We start from the raw sequence: 16,581 nt of genomic DNA on the forward strand, positions 1-16,581 counted from the left end.
CCTCTCATTTTGAAATCCTGCATCGGACTTTCCCTTAACCTTTCCTACACGATTGGTATTGGTTTATTATTGTCATCTGTACCGAGGTACAGTGAAAAGCTTGTCTTACAAACTGATCGTACAGGTCAATTCATTACACAGTGCAGTTACACTGAGTTAGTACAGAGTGCATTGATGTAGTACAGGTAAAAACAATAACAGTACAAAGTGTCACAGCTACAGAGAAAGTGCAGTGCAATAAGGTGCAAGGTCACAACAAGGTAGATCGTGAGGTCATAGTCCATCTCATTGTATAAGGGAACTGTTCAATAGTCTTATCACAGTGGGGTAGAAGCTGTCCTTAAGTCTGGTGGTACGTGCCCTCAAGCACCTGTATCTTCTACCCGATGGAAGAGGAGAGAAGAGAGAATGTCCCGGGTGGATGGGGTCTTAGCATCTCCAATTTCTCATATAATTGAAGTCTTCCATCTTGGTAGCAATTCATTCAGAAACCTTGATACACAGAAATAGCGTCGTACAGCACAGAAACAGGCCCTTTGGCCCATCTGGTCTGTGCCAACTAAAATGCCCTTCTAAGCTAGCCCCATTTTCCCATGTTTGGCTCCTATCCCTCCCAAACCTTTCCTATCTATGTCCAAGTATCTTTTAAATGTTGTTAATGTACTTGCTTCAACCACTTATTCTGGCAGCTTGTTCCATCTGCTGACTACCTTCTGGGTGGCAAAGTTGCTCCTCAGGTTCCTATTAAATCTCTCCCCTCACCCCAAACCCATGCTGTGACGCTCCACTTCTCGATTTCCCCAACTCTGGGGAAAAAGACTGTGTGCATTCACCCTTATCTACCCAAAGAGTTCTTGCTTTTATGCTCTGTTTCACTGTTCATAAAGCCAAATATATCTATTGTAGATTTGTTCTGACACCTTCAGAGACTGTGTACATACAACCCAAATTTTCTACCATCGGTAGAAACCTGAATAGCTGAGCACCTTGCTGGCTCCGTCACTCTCTCCTTTGTATTATAAAGAATTCCAACAAATCTTCCGGACTTCTGGATTGATGGACTAGAGTTCTATTAATGGCCACTAACATACCTTTATTTAAAACAAAAGTCTGGCCACATGTCTGTTGAAGAACATTGTTATTTGCTCCTCCAAAGGCAGCACAAAGCTGGTCCAAAATTTGATCTTTGTGCAATGGTTATTTTGTTTCTCTAGTTGCTAGTTAAGATTTTTTGTTATGGCCACTAAAGCACAAGGATGGGTGGAAGAGGGTGCTGGGGAAAAGGTCTGCTTTCATAACCACGTCAAATGTTGGGATGCTACACTCCCCGGTAAAATTGGCTACAATCCCTTCATGGAATGTCATAGAGTCATAGATTCATACAGCATAGAAAAAGGCCCTTCGGCCCATACTTGTCTGTGCCAACCAGCACTTGGTCCATATCCCTCTAAACTCCTGTCATCCATATACCTGTCCACATAATGTATCTAATGTACCGGCCTCACCCATTTCCTCTGGCAGCTGGTTCCATATATCTACCACCATCTGCGTGCATGTGTGTGTCTATATGTACATACGTACATACAGTATATCAAAAAAAGGTTTCCCCTCAGGTTCTTATTAAACCTTTCACCTGAAACCTTGTAACCATGTCCTCTAGTTTTTAAATCCCCAACCCTGGAAAAAAAAACCACTCATCCAATCTATGCCCTTCATGATTTTATATACCTCTGTGAGATCACCCCTTGGTCTTTAACACTCCAAGGAGTAAAGGCCCAATCTGTCTAACCTCTCCCTATAACTCAGTCCCTCAAGTCCTGGCAACATCCTTGTAAATCTTTTTTGCACTCTTTCCAGTTGTTCACATCCTTCCTATAACAGGGTGACCAAAACTGAAACACACTACTCCAAGTGTGGCCTCACTAACATCATGTACAATTGCAACATAACATCCCCACTTCCATATTCAGTGCCCCGACTGATGAAGGCCAGCATGCCAAAAGCCACCTTCTCTTCCCTGTCTACCTGTGACTCTAAGGAAACTATGCACCTGTACTCCAAGGTCCTTGTGTCCTACAACAGTACCCAGGGTCCTTCCGTTCAATGTAAAAGTCCTACCTTGATTTGTCCTTCCAAAATGTAACACTTCGCGCTTATGTGAATTAAATTCTGTTTGCCTTTCCTCAGCCCACCTACCCAATGGTAAAGTGGGATGAGAACATAATCCATGCTCCACTTGGGTATGCTTTATAACTGTATAGTCAAGAATAAACACAGTAACTGCTGAAAAAACTCAGCAAGTCAGGCAGCATCTGTGAAAAGAGAAATGGTTAATGTTTCAGCTAGTGCACCATGAAACACAGGAGCAGAATTAGGCCATTCGGCCCATTGAGTCTGCTCTGCCATTCGATCATGGCTGATATATTTTTCCCTCTCAACCCCATTCTCCTGCCTTCTCCCTTGAATCTTTGACGTCCTTACTAATCAAGAATCTATCAACCTCCACTTTAAGTATACCCAATGACTTGGCCTCCACAGCCATCTGTGGCAATGAATTCCACAGATTCACCACCCTCTAGCTAAAGAAATTCCTCCTCGTTAGTGTATAATTGATAATGCAGTTGCACATGCTGGAAGCTCGTGTAAGTATAATGAACACTTGGGTAAGTGCTGATAATATTTTGCAACATATGACACAATATCCCAATGAAAGTGGTGCCTCTGGAAGAAATAAAAAAAAGCCCAGGGAGAAAGAATGAAAGGTTCATCGAATAGTTAGGCACTAGGTGTTCAACTTGGGCAGTCCTTCAGGACTAAGGAATTTGTGTCCACTCTTGTTCTGAGTTGACTGATGAGGTCAATGTGGGAACCGCAGACTCCCCTACAGTTAAGGCCTGACTGGGTTGATGGATGAGTAGTTTGTTAGATGATCAGTTCCTTCCCTGTTTACTCTGGGCTTCTGGGTGCTCTTGATGCATAAACAGTCCTCAATAACATCCCAGGTGTCCCTTCTCCATTTTGAACAGTCATGGGTCAGGGATTCCCCAGAAGTATGGAGTCTCCAATGCACAGGATCGCAAGAGGTTGCAGAGGGTTGTAGACTCGGCCAGCTCTATCACGCACACAACCCTCCCCGCCATCAAGGATGTCTTCAAGAAGGCGGCATCCATCATTAATTCCCTCACTACCCCAGACATGCCCTCTTCTCGTTACTACCATCGAGGAAGTGGTACAGGAGCCTGAAGACCCACACTCAATGATTCACCAATAACTTTTTCCCCTCTGCTATGAGATTTCTGAAGTGTCCATGAATGCTACCTCGTTATTTTTTTTCTTCCAATATTTGTTTTTGTAATTTCTGGATTTTTATGTCTTTGCACTGCACTGTACTGCTGCTGCAAAACAACAAATTTCACGTTATATGTCAGTGATAATAAATCTGATTCTGAAGTTTGAGAATGTTGTATTTCTTCAAGGAGGCTTTATGGACATACAGCTGGTAATCTCTTCCTGTGACAGAGCTGTGAACAGAGTGTATTTCTGAAATCTGGTGTTGGACATGCAAGCAATGTGGTCTGCCCAACTGAACTGACTAAAGTCAGAGTCAAGTTTATTGTCATACGCACAAGTCCATGTGTGCACAGGTGCAATGAAAAACTTACTTGCAGCATCACAGGCACAGAGCATCATATATGCAACATTCACAAGAAAGACATACGTTAAACATAAAGTAAGAACACAATTACAAGAATATAATTAGAACATTTGAACAATTCTCTCTTCTTCCCCCCCCCTCCCCCCACGGGCAGAAGATACAAAAGCCTGAAGGCGCGTATCACCAAGGCTTGTGGACAGCTTTTATCCCATTGTTATAAGACTATTGAATGGTCCCCAGTACAATAAGATGCTAATAATACTCTTGACCTCACAATCTACCTCGTTATGACCTTGCACCTTATTGTCTATCTGCAGTACACTTCCTTGGTAACCGTAACACTTCATTCTGCATTTTGTTATTGTTTTACTTGTACTACCTCAATGCACTGTTGTAATGAAATGATCTGTATGGACGATATGCAAGACAATTTTTTCACTGTACCTTGGTACGTGTGATAATAAACCAATTTAGTTTAAAATTTAAATTTATAGTGAAAAAACCAGTCCATTTTGGTACAAAGTGATCACAGTAGTCATAGTGTTGCTATGCTGGCGTGATTAGGATTGTGCCAGTTGGTTCAAGAATGGTTGAAGGGAAATAGTTGTTCTTGAAACTAGTGGTGTGGGACTTCAGGCTTCTGTACCTCCTGCCCGATGGTAGCTGCAAGAAGATTGCATTGGTCGGGATGGTGGGGATCTTTGATGATGGATGTTGCCTTCTTGAGACAGCACCTCCTGTCAATCCTACTTATGGTGGGGAGAGATGTGCCTGTGATGTATTGGACTGAGTCCACTACTCTCTGCAGCTTCTTGCGTTCCTGACTAGGTGTAATTAGGGCTGTAATACCAAGGATGTTGGCCTGGGAGAGGAAGCTAATGTTGATATGGTTATCCTTCCTGTGGATTTGGAAGATTTCATGGAGGCAGCATTTAATGCTACCTTCCCAGTGGCTTAAATGACTGCTGTAGGTAGTCCAGTTCTCCAGAGCATATAGGAAGGGCATATAGCATACCTGTATGATCAGTGTGCAGGACAAGTTTTTCACTGTACCTTAGTACAAGTGACAATAATATACCAATACTCCTATGCTCCAGAGCAGGGATCACTGCTGCCTGGTAGACCATGAGTTCTGTTCCAGATTTGAGATCTTGATCAACTGCTGTTAACTGTGCTGACACATCAATGTAATGCACACAAAAAGCTAGAGGAACTCAGCAGGTCAGGCAGCATCTATGGAGGTACCTCCCAAGATATGAGAAGTGATGCATATTTTCCAGGATATCATGGTGAACTTTTATTTTGGGAGGGCGGTGTTGTTAGGTGAGCACAGGTCGGTAGAGCATCTTTTGTCTTCCGGATGTTGAGTGTAATACCCATCCTCTTGTATGCTTCAGTGAATGAGTTGAAAATGGCTTTGACTTGGCTTTTGAGCCCACACAAAAGCACAAGCTTACTGCAGCTTGATTAGAGTTTGAGCTGACATTGGTTGTAGTTTAAGTAGTTTCCTATTAGTAGAGCATTGCTTCCACTTGATTATTTCAGGATTTTGAGCAAACTTAGAAGCTGTTGACCTTTCTCACTAGTTTGGAAAATTCCTCCTGTAGTCTGATATTTCACAAGAAGGAGGTTTGATAGATCTTCCTGTTGCACTTGGTATTGCAAATTTGCTGAAGAGGCAGTGATGATATCAAAGTTGTTTTTTTTTAAGACATGATTAATAGGAATGATAAAGAGATGGGAAGTTATTTGTTTGTAGCTGTGATGTCAAAGAGCTACCACATTCTTCGTATATTTCTTGAATCCATGCCAGACATGCTATATTCTTTTTTATTAATGGCCAAACAAGTAAGAGCTTGAATTCTTCCTAGAATTTCCTGCCCCTCCATCTCAGTCATCTTGCTCATCAAACTTTCTCTGCTGGTTTCCATTTTAATTGAAAATAGTACTCAAAATATTTTGCAGCATCCAACCTTATCAAGAGGGATTTGTGTTATTGCTTATGTTTTACTGTTTGCGTGCCAGACATTTGATGGATTTAAATCTCTTGGGCGCCTTGTTGTACAGCCAACTTGGCTTAGACTCGGAAATAAAGTTTGAAAAAGAAATTTCTGCCAGGTTGCTGCCTTAACACAGTGAAGATTGTAGACTTTGATTCATGCAACAGTGCAGCATTGACAAGTTATGGAACAATATAAAGGCAAATCATTACCTCCAATGACAATGTTGGAACCAACACCACCAGAGGACAATATCTTCGTTGAGGAACATTACCCAAGGAGATTAATCATTCCATCATGCCTCTGGTGGTGTTGGCCCTTGAACTGGTGTTATCAATTCTAATGCAATTTATCTAGTCTTTGGCTTTATACAGAATCTGTCTTGTACAAACGTGAATTCAATTCCCTTTTGAATGTCACGTAAACCCTCTTGTATGAAAAAGAAAATTCTTGCTTCCCTGCTTGCCCAGTTTTTTCTGGTGATAATCATCAATTGGTTTCTTCTTGTTACTGGTACATCTTTTACCATTTACCATTCTTAAACTTTTAATACCTTTTAAAACCTCATCTATTTGTCCTTGTGTATTTTAGTGGGGAAAAACAACTCCCTTTTGTTCATTGTTTATAAGCAGTCCTCCTGCCACCTTATTGGATTCCTTTAAAATGAGTGTAAGAATTACCTAGGATTGATAGACAAATTGAGAATTGATAATTACGTAGTTTATGGAGCTGTGGGTGGTAAGTATTTTTCTGCTGGAAAAGTTAACTTTGAGTAGATTCCTGTGTTTAATCTGGAAACGTGAACAGGCCATTGATAATCAGTATATGTGCTTAGGAGAAGTCATTAGATGGAGGTTGTAGTTAATGTCAATTGAAGTATGCCTATTTATAGAGTCATAGTGTCATCCAGGACAGAAACAGGCGATTTAGCCCATTATGTTCCATGCTGACCAGTGGGGACCCACCCCTATTAATCCCATCTTCCAGCCTTCAGTGCCTAGGCAATTCAAGTGCTCATCTAGATAACTCTGCTTCCACTTCTCTCACAGGCAGCCTGTTCTGGGTATTCACCATTCTCTGGGTTAAAAAAGGCCACCCTTTTAAATCTCTTACTCCTTACCCTGCATCTTTGTCTTCTAGTTTTATCCGCCCCTGATATGGGAAAAGTTTCCTGCAGTCTACACTGTTTATACCCCTCATAATTTTGTATACCACAATCATGTCCCCTTTTTAACCCCCTCCACTCCAGGGAAAACGAACCTAACCTCTCCGGTCTCCCCTCATAACTGAACCGCTCCTCCATCCCAGGCAACATACTGGTGAATCTCCTCTGTACCCTCTCCAGTGCTATCACATCCTTAACTTGTTTCTCATCCGCCTTACTTCTCCTCCTTAGCTTAATACCTATCAATATTATTTACATAGAATTAACTGCATACAAACAAGCTATTTGGCCCTATGGATCTATACTAACTTCTTCCTACCTTTCTAATCCACGTCCACTATTCAGTGTGTTACGGACTCAGTGAAAGTCCCTTTAAGATAGAGAGTGTGTGTATGTGTGTGTGGGGCGTGCTTACGTCAATAGAAGGTAAAGGACGTAATGACGTTGTTGAAGTAAGAAGAAGAAGAAGAAGAAAGAGAGAGAGAGAAGGGAGAGAGACACCAGCCTGCTTGTTTTCTCTATCGATGGATGAGAAACAATAACTGTGTTTGCCACTGAAATCCATGTATGGAAGTTGGAAGTAATCCGGTGGAGTTCACTTTGTTGCTGACCTGTAGAAGGAAACAGGTATTTGTATGTGGACGACCACGGTTCGGATGCTTTTCGGGGTGAGGAAGTCACTACCGAGTAAACACTGAAGTGTCGTTTGGGTTCCATCGTGGAACATTTGGATTTCGTATGTACTCTCTCTATGTTTTTCTACATCTACATCTTATCTTCAGACAACGGTGGTTGTTGAAGAAGCCCTTGCTCATGTTTCACCTTATGGCTTGCGGAACTAAACTTTAAGAACCATTCAGGAACTGGGAGTTTTGGACTTTGTCACACACACACATGACAAGTTTAGTTTTGGGGTTAACGTTCGAGGTTTAACATTTTTGAATTCTAACATACTAACATTTTTATTTTTATTTTACGTATTATCATAAGTAGTGATTAATAAAATAGTTTTTAACACTGAATCATGCTCAGTGTGTTTCTTTTGTTGCTGGTTTGTGACAAAATTGGGGGCTCGTCCGGGATAGTTCCCAAGGTTAACGAGTGTCATCTGGGATCGTTCCCCAGATTGACGAGATTTGTTCGAGATTCAATCCAAAGATTTTTGAGGGAGGTCTGATAAATTCTTTTTAATTGGCTTGTGTGTGTGGAAACCAGCAGCAATGGATATTAAGGCATTTTTGGAGTCACCAACCCAAAAGGGATTGGAGGTGGCGAAAAAGGATGATCTGATAAAGATTGCTACAAGGCTAAACCTTACAGAAGTAAAGCAGTCTATGAGAAAGGCAGATATTCAGAGACTGATAGCTGGCCATTATGTGGAAAAGAAGGTGTTTGAGAAGGAAGTGTTAAAACAGTTTCCTGGCAGTGAAATAGCAATTTCTGAGGCACAGGTGCAGCTGGCAAAGATAGAGGCCGAACGAGAGCAAACCCAGTTAAAGATAGAGGCTGAACGAGAGCAAAAGAGATTAGAGGCCGAACAAGAGGAAAAGAGATTAGAGGCCGAACAAAAGAAACACACTGAGCATGATTCAGTGTTAAAAACTATTTTATTAATCACTACTTATGATAATACGTAAAATAAAAATAAAAATGTTAGTATGTTAGAATTCAAAAATGTTAAACCTCGAACGTTAACCCCAAAACTAAACTCGTCGTGTGTGTGTGTGACAAAGTCCAAAACTCCCAGTTCCTGAATGGTTCTTAAAGTTCAGTTCCGCAAGCCATAAGGTGAAACATGAGCAAGGGCTTCTTCAACAACCACCGTTGTCTGAAGATAAGATGTAGATGTAGAAAAACATAGAGAGAGTACATACGAAATCCAAATGTTCCACGATGGAACCCAAACGACACTTCAGTGTTTACTCGGTAGTGACTTCCTCACCCCGAAAAGCATCCGAACCGTGGTCGTCCACATACAAATACCTGTTTCCTTCTACAGGTCAGCAACAAAGTGAACTCCACCGGATTACTTCCAACTTCCATACATGGATTTCAGTGGCAAACACAGTTATTGTTTCTCATCCATCGATAGAGAAAACAAGCAGGCTGGTGTCTCTCTCCCTTCTCTCTCTCTCTTTCTTCTTCTTCTTCTTCTTACTTCAACAACGTCATTACGTCCTTTATCTTCTATTGACGTAAGCACGCCCCACACACACATACACACACTCTCTATCTTAAAGGGACTTTCACTGAGTCCGTAACAAGTGCAATCACTCTTTGTGATGTCGGGTCGCAGATTTTCACCGCTCTTTGAATAAAGAATTTTCTCCAGAATTACTTGTTGGATTCATTAGTGGCCGTTTAGTTTTGAATGGCCATTAGCAGAAACACTTTCATTATGCTACCTGTTGAATTCCAACATAATTTTAAAGCCCTTCCACCACCCCTTGTCTGTGTAAATTAGAGAGCACATTAAATGTGAACTGTCCTGTTCCCTCATTAACTCATTCTAATTCTCCTGATATTCACACTTCCTTTTCACATCTTCAACTGCCTACCACTGCCAGTGATATCCTCTATTTACTGCTGCCTATCTCAAACCCCAGGACATAATATTGTATAGACTTTCATTTTTGTGGCACACTGTGGTCCTTTATAAAGGGAATTAGTTGGCCTCATTTTGATCTGGGTTAGGTTTTGCATTCTGAGCTTCAGATTGGCATTAGGTGCATACTTATTTTAGGTACAGTCCCTGACACCTGTCCTTCTGCCTACATCGTGTAGCAGGCATTATGTTTCTGACCCATGATCTTTGTGCATTCCAGTCCCTGATATTAGAGAAGTGTGTGCTAGGTTAATGCCCAGGAAAAAAATGAATGGCTGCAATGTTGCTTTATCCCCTGCCTCTAAAAGATTCTCAGTGTTGGAGAAACAAGTGTGAGTGAAAGCTCATGCTGTTGGTGTTGGAAGGAGTGTGAGGGAAAAATCCCTTCGCTCATTAAGATGGATGGTATGACTGCGGCACATCTGCCAAAAACTCTCACAGACCCTCTTTCAAAAGAATCTATTTAACATAAATGGGTAATTAGATTGCGAGTGCAAACAATTTAGTAGCAAATGAATAGGTTCTATTATGATTTTCAACAAGAAAAAGGGTATGGTTAAGTACTTGGTATTGTTGATGTGGGGGGTGGGGTGGAAGAGAGAATATGCCAAGGAGAGAGGGGAGCTTTACTGAAATACAGTGTTTGAAAGTGCAAGCCCAGCATTAGCTGTTAAAGTGCTGGTGAATACTGGGGATAAATGGGGTTTGGTTGGGGCGGGGGGTGGGTGGGGAAAGAAGATGTAAAAGAATTAAACTAAAGTTGAGATAAACTCCTTGGTATTCTCTGCCGACTGACAATTAGCAGAAATTCAGGATTAGTTATGGGAGGGATGGGGGAGTTTGAACTTGGGGAAATGTTCCTCATAGGAAAGGCTCTGGGGATACTGTGCTGACAATTCATTTGAAACCAGTAGTGTAGCAGTTAGCGTAATGCTATTACAGTGCCAGCGGCCTGGGTTCAATTCCGGCCGCTGTCTGTAAGGAGTTTGTACGTTCTCCCTCTGTCTGCGTGGGTTTCCTCCGGGTGCTCCAGTTTCCTCCCACATTCCAAAGACGTAGGGGTTAGGAAGTTGTGGGCGCGCTGTGTTGGCGCCAGAAGAGTGGCGACACTTGTGGGTTGCCCCCAGAACATTCTAAGCAAAAGATGCATTTCACTGTGTGTTTTGATGTACATGTGACTAATAAAGATATCTTGTCTTATCTTAAATTGCAATACGTTTTTTAGATCACCACTGTGCTGATCTTTGACAGGTAGCCAAAAGGAATTTGCCCAATTAATGGAGGAACATTTTGTTATCAGTATGAAGATTCGATTGCAATCATGATTGGCGAGTTGGTGTTTTGACGTTGTTGCCACATGCTCTTCTGCATGACCCTGCCCTTTGCAAAGATGAAGTAATTAAAGATAAGGGTTGAGTGCCCATGTTTTCGTGCCACAGACATGTGGTTGTGTGGTATGGCAGATAACGCCCGTATTTAGGATTAACTTTTTTTTATATATGGGGGTATAATAAGATTGAATTTGGCAAAATTACAAAAGGCTAAAGATTTTTTACATTGTCAAAATCTTTTCTGATTGATGAACATGTATGAAGCTATTTATTTTAAATAACTTGCCATCTTCTATGCAGCTTTTGAATATGAACTGTGTCCATATAACACCGTATTTCTTAATCTTTTAATTTTATTCTTGTTTCAGCTGTGGGAATAGGGTCGTGGTGCTTCCACATGACACTGAAATATGAAATGCAGGTGAGCAGCTTCATGACTATCGAATGTTTAGTTCATTTGTTTAAGCTTTAGTTTCCTGACTGCCTTTCTGACCAAACTTATTTGGATATTCCTGTATTACTTGCAATGAGACTAACAATCTTCCTGTTAACAATCAATATCAGTGATAGACCCAAGAAAATGCAAGTATCTACCCTATGCTTTAACATCTGGATCCATTAAATTGGATCAGGATGCCACTTTTAACTTGAGTGTTTATTACTTTTTTTTAAAAAAAATTGGCCAATGCTAATTCAGGTCTGATTCAGAAGCTTCTGTTGTTGGTTTTGCATGTATAGTGATGGTCGAATTAAGAAATCATGGTGGACCTACACCGATATGAGAGGAGAATCTCACTGGACTGGCCATAAATGCAATCTAAGTACAGTTGTATACCTGCAGCCAGACCTTAGCTCTGAAACTCCCACCCTGTAGTTCTTGTTCTCTTTCTTTATCTTTCTTTTTTTTCTCTCAACCTGATGTCTCCTCCTTTGGTACAGTATTGGCATTTATCTGATAACATTCCTGAAATATTTTACTGTCTTTAAGGTGTTAAATAAACGCAAGTTGTGTGACTAATGCACTTATGCAAGATTGGCATATGCACAGAAAACCTGAAGTAAAATTAGTGACATAGGGGAGATACTGCAGTTTGAGTGTAGTAAGCATCGTTAATTGTTGCTGAAGGATGTCACATTTATAAAAGGAGTCAGTTTAGTGGAATGCTGTTGAACAATAATTTAAGGCAGCCAAAGAGTCAAGCATAGGTAGTGTAGTTTGGAATCCAGCCCGATATTATCCCTCTCTGCAATAACTTTGCAACTTTGCATTCCCTCCTTGACATTGAGATTTCCTTTAATGTGTGTAGTTATTGTCAATCTGCTACAGTGAGACAGTGGATTGAACGATTTTGTTAAAAAAAATTAGGGAATATAATGGATTTTACATGCTTTTGAGGGGGAAAATGGTAACTATGGAATGGAAAATGGAAGGGGTTAGATAGTCTTAGGAGTGGTTTGAAGGTCAGCACAACATGGTGGGCTGAAGGGCCTGTATTGTGCTGTATTGTTCTATGGTTCTATTGCTAAATAATTGGGAAAGCAAGTTTCAGATTCCATTTAGATAATGTTTAAATTCTAGCTGTACAGATTAAATAGATCTTAGCTGGATGAAGGAGATCATACCAGTTTTCTTTAGCACCTCAGGATAGGGAGGAGAAAACGTTGGATCTTCTTTCTGCAATCACTGTCCACTGACAGGTGCTGCAAGTGACTTCTCAGATGAACTGACAACAGCTGATTGAATTTGTATGGTACTTTTTGTTTTGAAAAAATGTTTCGAGAGACTTCACAGCAGCAATGATATTCCAAAATATGGCAAAGAGCAATAAAAGGAAATATTAGATCTGATCAAAAGTTTAGCCATGCAGCCAAACTATTGAAGAGTGACTGGTAAAGAGTGAGAGGTTGAGAGATTAATGCACAGTATAGGGCTTAGGCAGGTAATGGGAAAATGGGGGCAAAACATCTAGAATTCACTGGAGATCTTCTGAGGATCTTCCTCTGGAGACTTCAGATATGTTAATAAAGCCATTGTGGAATTTGAGCACAAGACTGACAATTTAAAATTCAACACATAGCTGATCAGTAGTCAGTGTAATTCAACAAGTAAATGGGTGTTTAGTGAACAGGAGTTGTTATGAGTTAGGATATGGGAGGCAGAATTTGGAATGTTCACTCTGATTCTCTTTCCACAAGTGCTGCCTGACCTGCTGAGTGTATCCAGCATTTTCTATTATTATTTTGGGTCCCTGATCTGGTTGAAGAAAAAAGGTTGGGATTTGCTTTTCACGCTGGGATATGTGAAGAATGTTCCAGCAGTCTTGCACATGCAAGTGTTTTGGTGCCTTCTGGAACAAAGCAATAAAAGCAGTAGATTGTCTTTTCAAAAGTCAAAATATAGTGGTGTACCTGGTTCAAAAGCGTGCACAGTTTTGGCATTGTAATGGGAAAAAGATAGTTGTTAACTAGAGTTGCAATTTTGTGAACTTGCAGAAGAATCAAAATCAGGTTTATTATCACTGACGTGTATGTTGTGAAATTTGTTGTTTTGCAACATAAAATTACTACAAATTACAAAATAAATAAATAGTGCAAAAAAAAAGGAATAACGAGGTAGTGTTCATGGACCGTTCAGAAATCTGATGGTGGAGGGAAAGAAGCTGTTCCTAAATCGCTGAGTGTGGGTCTTCAGGCTCCTGTACCTCCTCCCCGATGGTAGTAACGAGAAGAGGGCATGGCCCAGTTGGTGATGGTCCTCAGTGATGGATGCTGCCGGCTTGAGGCACACCTCTTGAAGATGCCCTCGATGGTGGGGAGGGTTGTTCCCGCGATGGAGCTGTCTGAGTCTACAACCCTCTGCAGCCTCTTGTGATCCTGTGCATTGAAGCCTCCATACCAGGCTATGATACAACCAGTCTATGATGCAACCAGTCAGAATGCTCTCCACTGTACATCTATAGAAATTTGCAAGAGTCTTTGGTGACAGTTGAGGATTGTTTCAGTTAAAGAATACAATTGAATTGCACAACAATTCAGCATTAATCATGTCATCATGAAGAGGCAGGGCAGGAGATTGCTGGGGATTTTTATATCTTCACTGGCCACAAGTGAGTCACCAGATGACTGGAGGATAGCAAGTGTGGGCAGCAGGGAAACACCTGGCAATTACAGACCTGTGAGCCTAACATCAGTAGTAAGAATGTTATTGGGGGGAAAAAAATCTGTGTGACAGGATTACTGATTACTTTGAAAGGCAGGGGCTAAACAGAGATAGCCAGCATGGCTTTGTCAAGGGTGGAACTTGTCTGACCAATCTGACTAAATTTTTTTGAGGAAGTTGCAAAATGTATTGAGGAGGACAGTACAGTAAAAGTGACTACCGTGAATTTTAGTAAGGTTTTTGACAAAATTCTGCATTGGAGACTGGTTGTAAAGGTTGGTGCCCATGGGATCCAGGGAAAGTTAGCGAATTGGATTCAAAATTGTCTTGGAGGCAGATGGTGATGGTAGCGGGTGTTTTTTGTGATTGGATAACTATGACACAGGGATAGTTGCTGGGATCCTTGTTGTTCATTGTATACATGAATGATTTGGGTGTGGACATGGGCAGTGTGATTAGTCAGTTCGCAGATAACACAAAAATTGGTGGAGATGTTGTCATTGTGGAAGGTAGTCTTCAGCTCCAGAGTGATAGTGATGTGTTGGTAAAATGGGGTGAGAAATGCCAGGTGGAGTTTAATCTTGATAAATGTGAGGTGATTCATTTAGGGAGTACTAATGAGACAGGAACATAGACCATGAATGGTAAGATTGTCAGGAGTATTGAGGAACAGAGGGACCTTGGTGTGCAAGTCCAATGAAGGTGGCAGTGGCCTTCATTAGTCAGAGCATTGAATACAAGAGGAGGGAGGTTATGCTCCAACTTAATAAAACATCAGTCAGACCTCAGCTTGCGTACTGCGTGCGTTTTTGGTCACCACACTACAGGAAGGATGTTGATAGTGCTGGAGAGGATGCAGGGGAAATTCACCAGGACATTGCCTGGGATGGAGCGTTTTAATTATGAGGAGAAACTAGTCAGGCTAGGTCTATTTTCCCTGGAGCAGAGGTGGTTAGGAGGGGATATGATTGAGGGATATAGATAGGGAAATCTTATAAGAGATGAATAAAGCTAGAGGATATAGAATTAAGGTAAGGGGTAAGAGATTTAGAGGGGATCTGAGGGGGACTTTTTTCATCAAGAGTGCAAAGTACCAGGAATGCACTGCGAGAGACAGTGGTGGACGCAGAGTTTCTGACAGCATTTAAGAAGTGTCCAGATGAGCACTTGAATCACCCAGGTATTGAAGGCTAAGGGCTAAGTGGGGTTAATATAGATGGGTGCCCACTGGTTAGCATAGACCCTTCAAATTGTTAGTCCACCTAGACACGTTCTTTGATACAAGGGATTATATTTGCCACTCTTATCGCGCATGTCATATATCCCTGCTGAGTAATTTCAACAAATGTGTGGATAATTGTGTGACTTGTTCTAAAGTAAACATTTAAATGGTAAATGCTGGTTAAGAAAAGGAGCAACTTCTGTGGGAACAGCTTCACTTACTTAACGTGTAATGGGTTGGGAAGATTATGTAATAGATGCCTTCAGGCTGTTCCAGCATATTATGTTGGGTTTATATTATTTATGCTGTGTTGCTAGTGAAATTCATTGTTTTTTTTTTGTCTTAATCTTTGTCATAGTTGTTGGATGAACTTCCCATGATCTACAGCTGCTGTATATTTGTCTACTGCCTGTAAGTACTTGTCTGCTGTTGGATTTTCATCAGAATTGATGAACTATGGACAACCATGTGTGTCTGGTATGCATTACTCTGGTTCTTGCAGAAGCATTCAGTAAGTGAGAAGGAAGTCAAATTCTCCCCTCCTTTTCCTACTATATTTAATGGCAATAAGTGTGTCCAAGCCATTGGTCAGAATCTTGTTGCATGCCTTAACCTAAGTTTTATTCCCTTGTATCTCATCTGCACCGAAAGATTGATAGCGCAGTATGTTAATATAGTGTGAGAAACATAGAAGCAGGTCCTTCAGCCAACTGCATTTGTGCTAACCACCATGCCTATCTTATACTAAACCCATTTACCTGCATTAGTTCCATATCCCTCTCTACTTTGCTCATTCAAGTACCCGTCCAGATGGCTCTTAAATGTTGCTACTGTTCCTGCCTCCAACACCTGCTCTGGCAGCTCATTCCAGACACCAACGACCCTTTGTGTGGAAAAATTTACCCTTCAGATCCTCATTTGCCCCTCAGTTAATATATGTTTGTACATATCAACATGCAGCAGCTATATTTTGTCTGTAGCATATTCATTGATTGGGGAAGGTATATGTGGCATACTTCAAATTACTATTTTACTACATCTACAGGTATTATGCTGTAACAGAAATATTTTAAAGTGTTAAAATGTCTCCTTTCTCTAAGGCTTTTGCTATTGGTGTTAGCCTGTTGGAATACATGGCAGATAGCAGTCCTAGAGAATGCCAAGAGAGTCACAACCTCCAAACCAGTCCAAAAGCCAAAAATCAAGGAGATTCTTTTTTCGATGCTAAATGTTTATGTAGTATTTTGTAATGAATTCAAAATAAGCACTGGGAGATGCAGGAGCACCAGAATTCTGTAAATTGGGGGATCTCATAAATAGCTGTGACTGCAGTCACTTGTTTAAGTAGACCTGGAGTATTTTTCAATGACGTCCACTCGGTAGTGTTAACGATGCTAACTGTTGACTTATAGTGTATTGCTCAAAATGGTAATTGGTTTATTA

The 16,581-nt window shown here is 41.0% G+C and overlaps 1 protein-coding gene across 2 annotated transcripts in view; it reads left to right on the plus strand.

Annotated features, from left to right (window-relative positions):
- acer3 (alkaline ceramidase 3) overlaps nt 1–16,581 on the plus strand; it is a 169,090-nt gene that overhangs the window by 66,765 nt on the left and 85,744 nt on the right. For both annotated transcript variants that reach the window (XM_052026076.1, XM_052026077.1), the window contains exons 3-4: nt 11,125–11,177; nt 15,497–15,549. In XM_052026076.1, the coding sequence (XP_051882036.1) occupies nt 11,125–11,177; nt 15,497–15,549 (106 nt within the window). The remainder of the gene's footprint in view (nt 1–11,124; nt 11,178–15,496; nt 15,550–16,581) is intronic.

Source organism: Pristis pectinata, chromosome 11 (assembly GCF_009764475.1).
Source record: "Pristis pectinata isolate sPriPec2 chromosome 11, sPriPec2.1.pri, whole genome shotgun sequence".
NCBI lineage: Eukaryota > Metazoa > Chordata > Chondrichthyes > Rhinopristiformes > Pristidae > Pristis > Pristis pectinata.